We start from the raw sequence: 18854 nt of genomic DNA on the forward strand, positions 1-18854 counted from the left end.
TTCACTCCGGGGTTCCCCTCCGGGTCCCAGTGCTTGGAGCCCCACCAATCAGATACTTATCACCCAAAGATAGGTGATGAGTGCTTACAGTGGGATATCCCCTTTCAATGTCACTCTCAGTAGGACCTGTGAAAGAGGGCTATCCTTACCTGCTCCCAGATGCTTGGGTCTGGCTCTGTGGTTCCTGGACTGTCTTTAGTGGATTTTTTGCATGGACGGGCTCAATATGCTGCTGCAGTCAATGATTGGCCTCAGTGATGACTGCTTACGTCACTGCTGAAGCCAGCCATTGGCTGAAGAGGCTCACTTCACCCAATCCATGTAGGAAGATTACACACTCGGGAACTGGAAGAGCTAGAACCGAGCTTCACAGGTCCCACTAGGGGGTGGTCAAAAATGTAAAAAAATCCTGGACAATCCCTCAAAGTCTCATGAGATTCTGTATATCAGCATGTACCCATAGGGACCTGTGTGTCGCCATATAGTATCTCACTGAGGCACTCTTTTTGTGTCGGCCACAGCTGAGTTAATAACACATACACTTGCCCTAAATTCCTTATTAGGGTCACAATTGGTCAGGACGGCCCGTGTCAATGGGTTGTGACCACCTGTGATCCAGCCTGCAGTGACGTCTGTGTGTGTGAGCGTGTCCAGTGCCAGCTGCAGTATATATAGAGGAGCCAACCATCCCAGATTTCCTGGCTGATACCATGAAAGGACCAGGGTTATTCTGCTGCTGCCTTGCGGCCCTTCTCCTGTTTGTAGGAGCAGGTAGGCACCCCTCATTTTCCTTCTGTAACGTGGGTCACCGTGCTTGTTCCTTGATTCTCAGGCTTGTGTGATTCATATTTGGCTGCTGAGTTGAACTTAAATTTACTTAAGGAACGGCTGTGAGCCTGCATCTAAAATTACATTTACGGTATTTTTATTTTTTTTATAGAGCAAAATATTTAAAATTAATAATAATAAATTAAATAAATACAAAATTGAATATATATATATGCATATTGTAATAATGAATATTTAACATTTTCATTAAAAAACAAAGAAGAAATTACTGATATGTATAGCTATAAGCAGAACAGATATGAATGTCATTGACACCCTGGGTTAACATCACGAGGCTGCATCTAAAACATTTTTTTTAATATATTATTATTATATTGCAAAATAGCCCAAACATTTTCAACAAATAAAATAAATAAATAAAAATAATAATACATTTATATTTTGGTTGATTTTTATGCATTGATTATTATTGTAATAATGAATATTTAACATTTTCATTAAAAGATAATAAATACATTTGAATTATATGCATAGCTATATGCAGAATAGATGTGATTGTCATTGAGACCCTGGGCTAACCTCATGCCGTCATCTGTTCTGCCTCAATCATTTCTGGGTGTTAATCATGGGAATATGCTGACGGTGTTAAATAACCGAGTGCCTTAAGTTCTCAATTCAATATCATAGGGGTCATTGCACATGGCAGCCCCCGGTTTGGATCAGTCATTTCACTCAATGACCTTAACATGTCATATCGAATCGGCGGAATGGGTTTTTGTGGCATCGGTGGAACCCCCGCCACTTTTTTGCATTAATAGATGTCGGGGTGTCAGGCAATTTTATATGTTATCTATATTGTCTGTTATAATATACACCCATCACAGATCATTCTTAAAGGGGGGGGGGGCACCTAAAATTACAAAAAATTCTACCCCATTTTCTACCCCAATTTCTCACGCCATCAATTATATCGCCATGCCTATATGAGAATCAGAGGGTATAGGCCCAGGGGTGGATTTTTCAGGTTGGGAGCAAATATGAGTTTTAGAATAAAATTGGATTTCTCATTTAACATTTTGTTGAATTTCAATTTTTTTTGCTAATTATTTGCCATTTAGTACCTGAAATTTTTGAAACTGTCTAAACGGCGCTAACTCAGTGATTGGTAGGCAGGGAGCCGACGAACAGCTGAGGAAAGCTGAGGTGTCTCTGGGGTACAAAGTGGCAGCCGGTGTTAAGAGAGTGACAGGACAGGAGGCCTGCGGAGTCCGGGGCTGACGAGCGGGGGGAAGGGGGAGAATATGGGAAGTTACTGTACCCTCCGCTATAATAAAGTTATAGGTCAGCTTGCCATGTTCTTCACACAAATAGTTACGGGTCTGACAGTCAGCTCGCGTTCTACAGCTAAAGCTCAGGAGAAGTGGTCGACATGTTGGAATTTTATTTATTTTTTATTGCTATAAATTTTTAATTTTTTGGCTTTTGAAATTTGAATGGTGTTGTTGGTAGTTTATCTTATATTTTAATATTGCGTATTTAGTTTGCATCTTGAATTTTTTCGGGTTACCCTCATTGAGAGGCTTGCTAGGATCCATTAAAAAGGTTATGCCATGATTAAAGTAAAAAAAAAGGATCATTAGAAATCATATAAAGTACATGACAATCTTTTTCCAACAAAACCTTGCACGGATCCAGAGATCTCCCCATTCATTGCTCCAATTGCTCTGCTAGATTTATGTCAAGCTGGCAGCTCAAGGGGTGTGTCCTGTCTGCTGCAGTTCTCTCCCTATCACAGCTCAGGGGGCTGCAGCTGGTGGCAATTGAATGGATAAGGATCTGCTCAGTTTGCCTCCGTTCCGTCTCCATTCCGCTCTGGAGGCTGCTTGCAGCGTTTTGGTGTCCGTCTGACGAAACTGAGCCAAACGGATCCGTCCTGACACACACTGTAAGTCAATGGGGATGGATCCGTTTTCACTGACACAATATGGCACAATAGAAAACGGATCCGTCCCCCACTGACTTTCAATGGTGTTCAAGATGGAACCGTCTTGGCTATGTTAAAGATAATACAAACGGATCCGTTCTGAACGCATGCATGCGGTTGTATTCTCTGAACGGATGCGTTTGTGCAGATCCAAACGCGAGTGTGAAAGTCGCCTTACTCAGAAGGTGGATAGAGAAATTAGAAAAATATCAAACAGCAGGTGGCGCTATAGAGATACATTTTATTATATAACTCATTGGCTATACTAAATCTTTACGTACATGCAAATGCAAAAGTATTCAGATCCAGGTGCTGGTGTGAAAACTGTGGAATATTTTTCGTAGGATTTTCTACTACACTTGCAGGTGCTCAAAGTGCCTTCAACAACTTATATGACATGGGTTTATGTTTTTATATTCATTTTTAGTTCTAAGGGTACGTTCATAACTGCCTTTACAAATGCTGCTGGAATTGACCAGATCCGACCTAGCCGGACAATGCCATGCACGGCCAGATCCCCATGGACTATAATGTGGGCTGGGATCTGGCCACTTTCTGCCATAAGCATTTATGCCGGAAAGTGTCCGGATCCCATTATAGTCAATAGGGTCCGTCGACACACGGCATTATCTGGTGAACAGCGGCAGGCTGTTGCTCTGCTGGAACATGCCGGAGTTTTAACCGCAGATGTGAAAGTAGCATTAGATGTTTCAGGTCATGCATGAGACATGTCCTTTTTATTTAATTTAAAGGGGGAGTCCATTCAGGAGTCTAGATCCCATAGGACTGTTTTCCTGATTCAAGTCTGTGATCAAGGCCGCGTCATCCCCTGCCGACCATGCGAGGCCTGTTCTCCCATACTCTCCCATGATACTGTACATGTAGACCCTGGTAAGGCGGTGGGGTTGTCAGCACTGCGCTGCTGTGGGATATCATGTGTGGTCGCCTCTCTTGGCAGCTCCGGCAGCTGACATACTGTACATATCTCTGATGCAATTTTAGTGAAATCACGCTGCAGGTTGTACTTGAAGATCCATCACAGTCCCTTAGTAGTGCGGTGCTATTTCGAAAGGCGTCTGTCTCAGGAGGTGGACAGAGAAATTAGAAAAATAGCAAACAGCAGGTGGCGCTATACAGATGCATTTTATTAAATAACTCCCTGGCTAGACTACATTTTTTATTACATGCAAATGCAAAAAGACAGACATGGACTGAGGAGATAGAGTTGTCCTAGAGGGACAAATGGGTGGGAAAATTCTTAAAGGGGGCTTCTAATGTTAGAGAAACTCCAGGCAAAGACACCAAAAAAGGGGTTCTGGAAGTAAGAGGGTGTTCAGATCCCCATGGGTCTGACTGATGGGGTGGCCTGATCTCAGTGGGGGAACGTCACACATAGAAGTCAGGGGGGCAATGTTGGAGGCCTTTAGTATTCACAGACACCTTTGAGCCCCTCAGGTTTTTATATCCAGTGAACGGATCATGATGGGGGTAGTAGTGTTCTGTGTATAAAGTGTATTAGAACTGCATTATGGTCATGTCCAGTGGTCGGGTGATGTTGGCAGGAGTAGTGTTCTATGTTTAGAGTATAATAGAATTGTATTATGGTCATGTCCAGTTGTCGGTCATGTTGGGGGTTGTAGTTCTCTATGATCCCCACTACTGTGTGGAGGCACTAAGGGGGCATTCTGCTGTGAAGGGGGCGCTAAGGGGGCATTCTTAATGTGTGGGAGCACTAAGGGCATATAACTACTGTGTGCAGGCACTACGGGGCATTTTACTGTGAAGGGGGTACTAAGGGGGCATAACTGCTTGTGGAGGCACCAAGGCGGTATAACTATGGTGTGGACGCACTAAGGGTGTACTATACTGTGAAGGGGGCACTAAGGGGGAATTCTACTATGTGGAGGCACTAAGGGGACATAACTACTTGTGGGGGCGCTAAGGGCATATAACTACAATTTGGGGCACTACAGGAACATTATGCTTGGAAGAGGGCATTCTTAATGTGTGGGAGCACTAAAGGGACATAGGCACTAAGTCGTTCCTTGGACTTTTCAAAATGTATAGAGTATGATAGAATTGTACATTCATCGTGTCCAGCGGTCAGGTCATATTGGGGGCTGAAGTTCTTTTATGTGCAGCGTATAATAGAATTGTATTGGGGTCATGTTCAGTGGTCGTGTTGTGGGTTGTAATGTTCCATGTGTAGTCCAGTGGTTGGCTCATGTTGGATGTTGTAGTCATTTTGGGGGTTGTAGTGCTCTATGTATAGAGTATAATAGAATTGCTATTATAGTCATCTCCAGCGGTTGGGTCATGTGGGGGGGTTGTAGTGTTCTATGTGTAGTAATTGCATGATGTTATGTCCAGTGGTTGGCTCATGTTAGAGGTTGTAGTCATATTGGGGGTTGTAGTGTTCTATGTGTGGTGTATAATGTAATTACATGATATTATGTCCAGTGGTTTGGTCATGTTGGAGCTTGTAGTCATGTTGGGGGTTGTAGTGTTCTATGTATAGAGTATAATAGAATTGCATGATGTTATGTCCAGTGGTTGGCTCATGTTAGAGGTTGTAGTCATATTGGGGGTTGTAGTTTTCTATGTGTGGCCTATAATGCAATGACATGATTTTATGTCCAGTGGTTGGCTCATGTTAGAGGTTGTAGTCATATTGGGGGTTGTAGTTTTCTATGTGTGGTCTATAATGTAATGACATGATGTTATGTCCAGTGGTTGGCTCATGTTAGAGGTTGTAGTCATATTGGGGGTTGTAGTTTTCTATGTGTGGCCTATAATGCAATGACATGATGTTATTTCCAGTGGTTGGCTCATGTTAGAGGTTGTAGTCATATTGGGGGTTGTAGTTTTCTATGTGTGGTCTATGATGTAATGACATAATTTTATGTCCAGTGGTTGGCTCATGTTGGAAGCAACAAAAACTACCACTCTGCCCATCCACTCCCTCCTCAGCAGCCACAGTCCTCGAGATCAGCTCTTGGGCAATCAAAACGATTACATATGGTTCTGGAGAAGCTGTCTGTGGTCACAAAGTGACTATTACAGAACAATTTAGAGTTATGCCACATATAAAAATTCTGCGGTACATTCTTCAGAACTCTGACTCTCATTGGCTTATGAGACCACCATGTGTGCATCTAATTTACAATCCGACCGTGTGAAATATTTACGGAGTTAGAATTACAGAAAGTGTTATAAAGTGTTTGGTGCCGACTGTCTCTACTGTTCAAGGGATTCCCTGTTAGGCCGTAAGAGCCATGACTGTCCAAATCATCTAGAGTGTCCTTAAGTCTGCCAAAAAAACATTAATTGTATGGGGGAGGCAGAGACTTTAAATAGAAACCTTAAAGTGACATATACGCAGTTTACAAAATCTTACTCTGCATTTTCTATGATTTTAAGGCGCTTACTGTATAGCTTACTGGGCATCTTCTTTCATTGCTTAAAGGGGTATTCCAGCTTTTTGATATTGATGATCTATGCTCCTGGATAGGTCATCAATAACTGATCGGTGGTGGTCTGACACCTGGCATCAACTGCATGGTAGCTACCGTACATTATGCTTGCATGACCACTACACAATGGACGGAACCAGAAGCAGAAGGCTTCATGCACTGTTCAGGTTCCTGCGCTCAAAAACAGCTGAGCTGTGGGGGCATTGGGTGTCCTACTCCCACCGATCTGATATTAATTACCTATCCAGTTAATAGGTTATCAGTATTCAGTATCAAAAAGCTGGAATACCCCTTAAAGGGGTTGTCCTGTGGATAGGAGATAAATGTCTGATTGCTGGGGGCTTCATTATTGGGCTCCTCACCCATCATTAGAACAGGGGTCCCAACCTTTGCATGTAATAGTCGTACAAGCCGCCTGCTGCTCCATTTGTTGTTTATGAGGCTGTTGGAAACAGCCATGTGATCTTCCTGTGGGTAGGCAATAAGTGGTCTTTTGAAGGACAACCCCTTTAAATCTTTCTATGCCAGATCCAAGGGATGCCCAACAAACCATATTGACTTATAATGGGGTCTGTATGTAGCCTGTTTGGCTAGGATGTTAATTTACCATCATGGATTTCTTCAATATCTTTAAAGGTTTTTATTTTATTTTGACAAGTCATTTAGACCTGTCTAAAGATAACATTGATGATGGTCCATGAACCAGGGACCCCAATATCGGTTGGAACATATGGTCTATATGCTGTATTGAAGAGGAGGTAATGACACACAGTCGAGTCACATTATTATGACCACCAGGTGATATCCAGAGTAACCGCCATGTGCAGCACGGACAGCAGCTAGACGGGCTGGGGGGATTCAATAAGGTCCTGGTAGGTTGTCACAGGTATCTGGAGCCATGCTGACTGCAGTCTATCCCACAGCTGCTGGAGGGGGGCGTGGGGGAATCCATAGAGCAACCATAAGGATCGAGGTGGTCCCACAGAGGCTCAATTGGGTTCAAGTCTGGGGAATTAGGGGGCCAGGGTAGTACTTAGAAGTCTTGGTCATGCTCTTTCAACCAATGTCAGACACTTCTAGCTGTGTGACAGACACGTTCCATTGTCTTGCTGGAGGATCCCATCCACCCCAAGGAAGACGATCAGCATGCAAGCAAATCAGTTAAGAGTGCCATCCACATGGATGAGTGGCCCAGAGCACACCAGGAAAACCTTCTCCAGACCAATACGCTACCACCACCAGCTTGTGTTCTTCCAGCAATGGTTGCAGAGTGTTTGTTCTCTGATGTTTCTCCCTTGACTCATCAGAGAAGACAACCCTCTACCAATCAGCGGAGGTTCAGTTCCGATACTGCCGTGAAAATGTAAGCCTTTTCTGCTGATGGAACTTTGTTAGCAGAGGTGCAGTACTCTGAACCCCACTGTTTTAGACACACATCTGGCAGTCCCCTCGTTTATTTTGGTGGTGAGCAGCTCCGTGTAATTTGTCCATCTGCCCTAGGGCACCTTCGTTTACCTCTCACATCAATGGCACGTGGTGCTCCACAGTGTCCACGTTGCTTAATCGCAATAGTGCCGTTTGTCCACTCGCCATACACTTTTATCACAGCAACACGAGAACAGTTCGCCAACTGCAGCTTCAGAAATGCCACCACCCTTGGCCGGAAAGCCAATGCAACTCTGATAAATCACCCCTTTTACCCATGACAGCAATGAGGGATATGTGTGCACACATTGTATACCCACCAAGCCAGCTCACCACACATGACTCCCTTCATGGGCTACGCACTGCCAATGTTAAAAGGAGGAAGTGGTCATAATAATGTGACTCGACCGCATAGTATCTAAGGGTTGACACTATAGGACCACTTATGGCCTTTCCTAGTAGACTTGTTTGCAGAACCACCAGACGTAGCAACTAACAAGTAAAACCATTTTCATAGTAGCTGCATAGCAGACTTTGAGCGTTGAATGGCATTCCTAGGCTACCATGGCACCATTCTTTTGTGCCGGGTACTAAACATAGCAGTGATACGAAAGCAACATCTTGAGTCATTGTGAGTTTCTTGAACAGGTGTATCTTATACAGCCTCATATAAAATGGTCACCACTATGGCCGCACATTAGTGCCAACTAGCTATGTGTATCTCCCTTTACATTCCAGGCAGCCCCACGGGAATGCCATTAAACAACTATGACGAGCCAATGTAGGAGACCAACTGTACTCTTACGGTGGAACCATCTTTGATCCATCATATTCTTCATCTTTTGGATTGTGCTTTACCACTATGAGATTATTATACTATACGCAAAAGATAATTGTTTTTTTTTTTTAGTCCAGGGTCATGTTATATACAATGTAAGGGGGTCTCGTCATAACCCTCTGGGTAAAAGGAAAGGACAAAGAATGTTCCCAGTGTTGAAATGGATTCTGACAAAGCACAGGGGAAGCCTGCAATATTTCAATGGCTTCCCTCACGAATAGGCTTGACTATACCCTTGCTCGCCCTTGGGTAAATTTAGGATGCTATCCGTTCCCCCGGGCTCAGTGTGCGTAGCTAATGATTCTAGTCAGCATGCTAAGTATGGAAACACTGCCGTAACTGGACACCAACTGGCTCAGAACTGCCAGATCTCTATTCTCTGTGTCTATCGTCTCTTCTGCCTATACTGTCCCTGCATGGTAAACTTGTCTTTACCCCCCCCCCCCCCAATTGCCCTGTCAAGCTTGCCCGCAGCTGCTCGGTCCTTGCACTGTCACAGCACATTTGCAGACGATCGCTCTATCCTTTTAAGGCTATATTTCACTCTCAGCACTGACTCCGTCAGCTGGGAACCAACTGGAGCTTGTTCTGGAGATGTCAAGCTTTTCTGTGGACCACTGTTCTTAAAAGGGACACACAAAGTCCACTATGTCGACATGTGTTATGCTTTTTAGTGCAGACTTTTGCACCCTGTTAAAAGCAATTTTCAGCTGGAGCGAGATTGACTGCAGTGTTCTTCAAAGCAAAGAGTGACTGGACGTCCAGACAAATCCCTGCCCTCATGGTTTTATTGTCAAGTATCTGAGAACCTCCAGAAACATGGCCAAAGTAGACTATCTGGTCTCCATTGGGCAATATAGCGAGGCACAGTTAAATACAAACATAAAACTTGTCTCCAAGTTTATCTTCGCAGGGTCTTTCCTAATCTATAAAGCGGGGCGTACATTAGAGAAATGTTGGCCAAACCCACCAGCGTTGGTAGGACAAGCCAACCATCTAATGTGTATGGTGGTATCTTGACTTTCTCCTGATGGCAGATGTCAGGAGAAAAAAAGGATAGGACATCTTGGATGGCAGTGGCTTATTCCCCTCACCCTATTGAGAACACATGTACAATCAGCTGAGGCTAGCGTGCATATGTATTGAGTGTGTTGAGAAGAATAGCTGATGCCCGAAGGAACCAAAAGCTACTAAGGTAGCTAGGCTTTCATTCCTGAGCCAAAAGCTCAGTTTTCTGCTCTAGCTCTGTATCAAAATACCTTGGCCAAGACGACATGGCTTGTTGGCAAACCCCCTTGGCACCTATCACCCTAGACACCCCACTAGCTATATCCTTGTGTATGGCGACCTTTAGCCAGAGTAAACAGTCATGGAGGACCTGGCTTATCCATGCAGCTTATTGTTTTCAATGAAAACCGTGTAATGCTATGCTTTGCCCAGCGGAAGTGCTGCAGGGGAATTGAGTACTTGCTGATGGTTTCCCCCTGACAATTTACAGCTGATTACTAAGGTCCCAGCAGCGGGACACCTTGTGATCAGAACCATCTAACAAAAATAGACTGTCCAAACCCAAGAACTCCTTTAAGGTCATCATCATTGTTCTTGAATATGTGAATTATATATTATTTTACATGGGCATATATCACCATAACGGTTAGATATTGGAAACCTATTTTGACAGTCTAAAGGAGTTCTTTGGGAACTAAGAACAGAGCTTATTCCTTGAAGATGCCTACTCATATAGTCTCTGTAGGGCCTCATGGAGATCATAAGGACTGTACTGTAGACATGTGTAGGTACTAAAGAGTATAGAGCAGAAGTATACAACCTGTGACTCTCCAGCATGCTGGGAGTTGTAGTTTAAAGGTGACAGTAGTGTCATAATCAGCACATTTCATCCTCCCCATCACCAGTATACTCCAACTGATTTTACATTTACAGCTTTACCAGTGAAATAGATTTCACATAGGGTTGATTAATGGTGGATATGAATGACCTGATCTCACATCTACTCATTACTACTACTGCAATTTGACCAGGGACAGTGGGGTTATGAGAGCCCCCTATCACATGGCACTGTTTTGGCAAGGGAGCCAAGAAGTGAGATTTCGTCATAGGGATGACACGACATATCTGGGATTTGGGTCAATGAAACCATTACATAACTCGTGATGAGTTGGAGAGAACTGGTTTAGTGGTCTCGGTCGGATGGTTATTTTAAGCCTAAATTTTATATAGGATGTATTGACTCAGACACCTATGTAGTATCAGTTATTGCTATGTATATCTACCATAATGTGCGAACAGAACTAATGGGAATGTAGTCCTGGACTAATTATTCTGGAGACTCTAGCATCGACGTTTCTAGGATCCTGAAGCTAGCTGTAGACATGGCATACATGTCAGGTAGTTTAATTCTCTGGAGGTACGAGGGGTGAGCAGTTGTCAGAAATATAAAATCCTGACTTTACTCTTCAAACATAGGAGGACCCTTCGCATACTTGTTCCATTAATTTCTGATTTCAGGCCTCTGTGTTGCATTGTTGTAGACCCCCAAGCATCAGTGTTCCATTGTTCTGAACCCAAGCATCAGTGTTTCATTGTTCTAGACCCAAGCATCATTGTTTCATTGTTCTAGACCAGTGATGGTGAACCTCTTAGAGACCGAGTGCCCAAACTGCAACCCAAACCCACTTCTTTATCGCAAAGTGCCAACACGGCAATTTAACCTGAACACCAATTTCATATATCTTTCATGTACTTTATCATTTAGCTATAATAACCTGCCTACATTCAATGTGCTGCCTGTGCTGTTCATAGCATGTCCTGCACTATTGAATGGCAGGCAAATTCTAAGGCATATTGGTACACCATAGACTTTCTCCAGGGTGCGGGTGCCCACAGAGAGGGCTCTGAGTGCCGCCTCTGGCACTCGTGCCATAGGTTCGCCATCACTGTTCTAGACCCAAACAGTTCCATTGTTGTAGACCCCAAGCATCAGCATTCCATTGTTCTGGACCCAAGCATCAGTGTTTCATTGTTCTAGACCCCAAGCATCAGCATTCCATTGTTCTGGACCCAAACATCAGTGGTTCATTGTTCTAGACCCCAAGCATTGGTATTCTATTGTTCTACACCCAAGCTTATGTATTCCACTATTCTAGACTCAAGCATCAGTGTTTCATTGTTCTAGATCTGAAGCATCAGTGTTCCATTTTCTATAGCCCCAAGCATTTCTTCCATTGTTCTAGACCAGGGATGGGCAAACTGCAGCTCTCCAGCTGTTGCAAAACTACAACTCCCATCATGCAAAGACTGCTTACAGCTATCAGCCTACAGCAGGGCATGGTGGGAATTGTAGTTTTACAACAGCTGGAGAGCCGCAGTTTGCCCATCCCTGTTCTAGACACAAAGAATCAGTGGTCCACTGTTCTAGAAGCCAAACATCAGTGTATCAGTGTTCTACACCCCAGGCACCAGTGTTTCATTGTTGTAGGACTCTCAGTTTCAATGGCCCATTTAAGGGGTATCCCCATGACATATAGCATAAGTGTTTGATAGATGCTGGTCCCACATCTGGGAGACACACCTATAACCCAAACCTATCTTCAAAAAAAAGGTGTACCGACTTTGCACCTGGTAAAGAACCTCCTGGCCCCTGGTTCAAGTGAAGAGTGAATGGAAAGGTGGCAGTGCATGTCCATTCACTTCTGTGGGAGTTATGGCTGGCTTCCAGAGAAATGAATGGAGAGTGCTGTACACATCTTGTGGTAGAGGCCAAATCTCCATTCACCAACCACCTAGATGCAGCAACTATATTAGACAGGATGGAGGTTCTGGAGATAGGTTTGGGTCCCAGAGGTGGGATATGCCATAAATATCTAAGATGGGAATACCTCTTTAGTTTAGGACATAATGGCTCAGTGGGGACATTTAAGAAACTGTCAGCCAATCACAGCACAGCTTTGATTTCTTAATCTACTCTGAAATAAAAGCTGCTCTGCAATTGGTTGCTATAGGCAATAGGGCTAAAGCAGAAAGCCTTGGATGTTTTTTATCTATATTATCCTATTTGTGTCCGTGCGGCTTTCGTCTATGATATCATACACACACGCAGTGCCTGACGGGATTACACCGAGGGTGCAGGCGCGGGGGAATCTCCATTCTGAATATCAGCATCTGTTTTAATAACAGCAATTATGAAATGTGATACCAGGAATATCCCTTAGAAATGACAGGAGATCAGAGCCCTGCATTTCTTGGACTTGTTCAAGAAAGGGGATTCCCTTGTGTCTGGAGATGGTTCTTCTAATCTTCTACAGTTGGGTTGGTGAAACCCCGGTGGTGGCCATATCTTCATTACATCTTCAGAATAAACAGCCTCACTATTTGTTTATTTTGGTGTCTCATAGGGACTTTTGTATATCTTTATAAGTGCTACGTGTGTTGGACCAGACCACCAGAGTGCCAGGGATCCCGGTGGGCCCAGGGTCTCACAATAATGGGCTCTAATACAACAGTGCTTTGTAGCTCCAGCTGAAGTGATGGAGACTATTACTTACCACTAGGGTCTATTCCAAAGCAATCCCAGTCCAATACTTAAAGGGGTTAACCACAATTACAAAAACATGGCTGCTTTCTTCCAAAAACAGCCCCTGTCCATGAGATGTGCCTGGTACTGCAGCTCAGCTTCCCCAATGTCAAAAAAGGTGAGCTCTAGCACCACATGCAACCCGTGAACAAGTGTGGCGCTGTTTTTGGAAACAAGCAGCCATTTATTTATTTTTGGGACAAGCCCGTAAAGGGGTTGACCCATCTGGACATTTATAGCATATTGATAGTATAAATGTCTGATCTGTGCAGGTCCCACCTCTGGGACCTGCTCCTATCTTAGGAACGGGACCTGATATGAACAGATGTGGGTCCCACTTCTGGGACCTGCTCCAATCTTAGGAACGGGACCTGATATGAATGGAGAACAAGCCGTGCATTCACAGCTTTTTCCATCCACTGCTATGGGACTTCCAAAAAAGAAGGGCTGGCTATTTTTGAAAGTCCCATGGTTGTAAATGGAGAGGACGGTGCTCATGTGTGGCATGCTCTTCAATGACTTTGGGTGCCCCTTTTTGAGATACTGTAGGAGTGGGTCCCAGGGGTGGAAACCACACCTACGATACATTTTTAGCCTATCCTATCTATAGGTCATAAATGTCCAGTTGGGACAACCCCTTTAAATAATAAAGCCTATGCATACGCCATATGGGTGGTTGTGTAGCCGCACGTTTGTAATGGCATTTTTACCCCAAAATAAAACCCAAAGGGAGTTGCCCCAAAATGGGTGTTCCTGTGTGATTTTAATGCAGATGGTGCTTAAAATGTTCCACATTTATTGGTAAATATGCATAATTTAATCATGGTGATAAGGGCCTGTATATATTCTACAATACAATGATGTTTTTGTGGTATATACTGAGTAGCACCGCCCACTGGACTCCAAAGCATAGAAAGGGATTTCAATTCATAAAATTCTGTCATCAGATATGTTGCAAAAGAAATCTCACCTGAGACATGTGCTCTCTTGAGAGTTGACCATCATGGTCTTGGTCCCATCTTCCCATCTAGGTGCTCTCATTCTGAGAAAAACTGAGGGAGGTGCTCCATCCCTGTACAGCGCATACGCATGCGCTGAAAAAGCTTCGGCGAGATTATGAGGACCAATAACGCTTATAATAAATATGACCAGACGGGGAGACACGTGACAGAATAATGCACATTTTTTAAAGAAGAAAACCAACTAAAGGGGTGGATTATCCTGGATATACTGCCAATTTAGCTGCACAGGGACCCAGGGGGCCCCTTCCCTGCTGTAGACCTCTGCACTTCTAACATGAAAGTGGGCTTGTTAGCAGTGCGACAGAGGCGCCCAGACATAACTTTTCTTAGGGCCCAAAAATGTCCAAGTCAGCCCCTGCCACCAGGTGAATAGGGACCTACGGATACAAATGCCAACCATATTTACATAACATGATGTGGACAGAGCCTTATAATGGGGCTGAGCTGGAGTACCAGGCACATGCCCGAGTGGATGAGCCCCTCTATAAGCAAAGAAGTGGATCCCTTTATTTTGCTGATCAGTGGGGGTCCCAAGGGTCAGAAAGCCCATCGATAAATCATTCATGGCCTAGCCTAAGTATTCAAAGGGAACCTGTTATATTGAACATGACGTCAGCATGTTCTAGAGCAAGAGGAGCTGAGCAGATTGATATATAGTCTTATGGGAAAAGGCTCAGTAGAACTTGTATTTTATTCCTATAAATCTCTGCTCTTTCTATGCGTAGGAGTCCAGTGGGCGGTCCTACTCAGTGATGGACAGCAGTTTCTGTATGCACACGCATACAGAGACGGCTGTCAGCCATTGGGTAACCCGCCCACTGGACCCCTAAGCTCAGAAAGAGCAGGGATCTATAGGAATATAGTAGACCCTATGGTTACTACGATGTTTCCTAGATAACTATAAGATATGAGAATAAATTCCGGTGGCTGTGGTCAGAAAACGAGCAGTCAAGTCGTAGCGCAGAGTGGAAGACCATCAGTAAAAATAACAACAATAACTATCAAGATTTTCCTAATGACAACCTGTTTATTATAAATAAAGTTGATTGAAACAAGCTCTCCTGTTTATTCCCTGAGAGAGCAGAACTTGTTCAATAAACTTTATTAACAATAAACGGACAATCCCTTTATGGAAGGCAATAGGAAACGTATTTGAATTCATCACCGTCTAGAGGAATGGAAATAAAAATGCCCCTTCATTGCTGTAAGCTGAGTGTTATTTTTGCCGATTGCATAACTGTTAAAGCGCCTCCGTAACCCACCCCAAATGTGCATTCAGATGGCGTCTGCAAAAAAAAATATCACCTGACACTGACCAGGATGGCTAAGCATTTAAATGTACATGACCCCTTGTCATTTTTAGGTCTGTGTCACAGGAGTCACGTCAGCTACTGTACATAATTGTGCAAGCTGTCAAAGATATCAGCAGGATATGCAGCGTCCCTTTGTAGGCTCCATCAGGACGGCCGTCTCACAAGGGCAATTTGTTGGGAAGAGCTGGGACAATTATATCCATCTGCCGGTGCCCTTTTCCCACCAGTTGGCTGAGTATGTGAGATATGTCACTTACGCTGCGTCAGCTTCAACCTAAGAGACATACTTTTCCCACAACCCTCTTGGGCCTGAAAACCAAGTATCAATGACACATAAGGGATCCTAGTGGTGGCTGAGAGATTTAGTGACCATATCTTCTGGATTATCTCACCGGGCTCCTGTGTGCCTTACTAGCAGTACAGTTAAACCCTTTCTAGGGTCCATTCACACGTCCGCAAAATGGGTCCGCATCCGTTACGCAATTTTCAATGGGGCCGGAATGTGCTGTCCGCACTTCCGGATCCGCAATTCTGTTCCGAAAAAAATATATAGAACACGTCCTATTCTTGTCCTCAATTGCGGACAAGAAAATGCATTTTCTATGAGAGTGTGCGGCAATGTGCGATCTGCAAAATGCGGAACGCACATTGCCGGTGTCCGTGTTTTGCGGATCCGCAAAACACATACGGACGTGTGAATGGACCCTTAAAGGGGTTGTTCGGTGATTCATGACATGATATATTACTTGACAATCAAAGGTAGAACCAGTCCTGTACCTCCCATTCATTGCTCCAATTGCTCTGCTACATTTGGGAGCTCACAAGGAGAGTCCTTTCTCAGGAGGACTGTCCTTTCTGCTGCAACTCTCTCCCTATCACAGCTCAGAAAGTGTGTCCTTTCTGCTGCAACTCTCTCCCTATCACAGCTCAGAAAGTGTGTCCTTTCTGCTGCAACTCTCTCCCTATCACAGCTCAGATAGATTGTATTGAATAACTCAGTGGCTATACTAAGTTTTAATTACATGGATTTGCAAAAGTGTTCAGACCCAGGTGCGGGTTTGAAAAATTTAAAATATTTTTTTTGTGGGACATCCCCTTGAACAAGTACACAGCGCTTATGCTTAGTAGATTGTAGACCGGTCTTGTCTTAGGATCTCCTCAAACACTGGCTACAGAGGTTTGGTACTGTCCAATCCCTCAAGTATCTGAGAGTCCAGACCAGCGGACATCGACATTAGCGAAAATTCTGCTTCTTAAATCATTCTGGATCTTACACTATAGACATTTTCTTCTTGTATTAATAGTCGCCCGTATTCACACCATGACTGGCAAACAAAAGATCAAACAACACATCCAACCTGACCATTTCCCGCTATCCTGTTTCACTATTAGTGATGATGATGATGTTCCTGTGAACTTTCCACCTGGCAGCAATGAGCCATACTGAAAAGGGTCCAAAGCACTGTGGCCCCTTCACTCTCAGGATCCTAAAGTGATAGTACAGGTGAAACTCGAAAAATTAGAATATTGTGCAAAGTTCATTTATTTCAGTAATGCAACTTAAAAGGTGAAACTAACACATGAGACTCATTACAGGCAAAGCGAGATATTTCAAGCCTTTATTTGTTATAATTTGGATGATTATGGCTTACAGCTTATGAAACCCCAAAGTCACAATCTCGGGTCCCCTTTGCTCAGGGGGTATGGGTTAGTTAGCTGACTAGAGTGTGACACTTTGAGCCTAGAATATTGAACCTTTGCAGAAAATTCTAATTTTAAGCTGCATTAATGAAATTACTTTTAAGTTGCATTACTGAAATAAATGGACTTTTGCACGATATTCTAATTTTTCGAGTTTCACCTGTATATCCTAGGGATATGCCATCAGCTTTTGAGATAGCCACTAAATGTAATGAAAGAAAGAAATAGACAGATAGATAGTATAAGAAAGAAAGAAAGAAACAGATAGATAGTATGATAAAGAAAGAATGTGAAAAGAAAGAGAAAGAAATAATGAAAGAAATAGACAGATAGATAGTATAAGAAAGAGGGAAAGAATGAAAGAAAGAAAAAAAATATGAGAACGATAGACAGATAGATAATAGATAGATAGATAATAGATAGATAGATAGATAATATGAAAATAGAAGAGAAAGATAAAAGGTAGAAACATTGTGACATCAGATGACACAGACAAGAGGTCAGGCTCTCATCTGATATAGCTGCGTAGATTAATCTCACTGCTGTCCCCTCGGAAATTCCTGGCCCCTCACACATTGCACAGGGGGCAGACTCTCCACAACGTAGCACATTTCAGATGTATTTTTACCTCAGTAAAGGGCAGAGACTTCTTCGCCGGATCTCGGTGCTGTGGTCTGACTATAGTGAATGGGGGCAGTTAATGGATTTTGCAAGAATAAGATATGGGAATACAGTAAAATCTGCAAGTATATTAAAATAACCATAGATGTCACCTATATCCCCCCCACAAGTCTCCCTGCCGGCCCACCACACATGGGCCCTGTATTCAGCAATGGGGCCAACAAGCAGGCCACTGATCAGGTTCAGCCTCTGGCCACTGATTCTCCATAAGGGCTCATGCACATGAACGTATTTTCTTTCCATGTCAGTTCCGGTTTTTTTGCAGACGGTATGCGGAACCATTCATTTCAATGGGTCCGCAAAAAAAACGGAAGTTACTCCATGTGCATTCCATTTCTATATGTCTGTATCTCGGTTCCGCAAAAAATTAGAACATGTCCTATTATTGTCCGCATTACAGACAAGGATAGGACTGTTCTATTAGGGACCAGCTGTTCCGTTCCACAAAATACGGAATGCACATGGACGTCCTCTGTATTTTTTGCGAATCCGTTTTTACAGACCACAAAATACATACGGTTGTGTGCATGAGCCCAAAGGTGTATGACTCATAGACCAATAATATCATTGGCATGATTTGTGATCGAGGAAAATGAGCTCATAATGCAAATCCTTCACTGACATAATATGCGCTTCAGTCTTTGTTCCTGTGTATTTTGGTTGCTTCTTGAATTTGTATACCTGCATGAATGACTAATGCTGGCATCTATCTATCTATCTATCTATCATCTATCTATCTATCTATCTATCTATCTATCTATCTATCTATCTATCATCTATCTATTATCTATCTATCTATTATCTATCTATCTATCAATTATCTATCTATCTATCATCTATCTATCTATCTATCTATTATCTATCTATCAATTATCTATCTATCATCTATCTATCTTTTATCTATCTATCTATCTATTTATCTATCAATTATCTATCAATTATCTATCTATCTATCTATCCATTATCTATCTTGTATCTATCTATCTATCTATCTATCTATCATCTATCTATCTTGTATCTATCTATCAATTATCTAT

General features: G+C 43.2%; 1 protein-coding gene across 2 annotated transcripts in view; it reads left to right on the forward strand.

Moving 5' to 3' along the window:
* Positions 1-694: 694 nt before the first annotated feature.
* Positions 695-18854, forward strand: part of SRL (sarcalumenin) — a 36301-nt gene continuing 18141 nt past the window's right edge. For both annotated transcript variants that reach the window (XM_044304889.1, XM_044304890.1), the window contains exon 1: positions 695-771. In XM_044304889.1, coding sequence (XP_044160824.1) covers positions 711-771 — 61 coding nt within the window. In that variant the 5' untranslated portion in view covers positions 695-710. The remainder of the gene's footprint in view (positions 772-18854) is intronic.

The sequence above is a fragment of the Bufo gargarizans genome, chromosome 8 (assembly GCF_014858855.1).
Source record: "Bufo gargarizans isolate SCDJY-AF-19 chromosome 8, ASM1485885v1, whole genome shotgun sequence".
NCBI classification, from domain to species: Eukaryota; Metazoa; Chordata; class Amphibia; order Anura; family Bufonidae; genus Bufo; species Bufo gargarizans.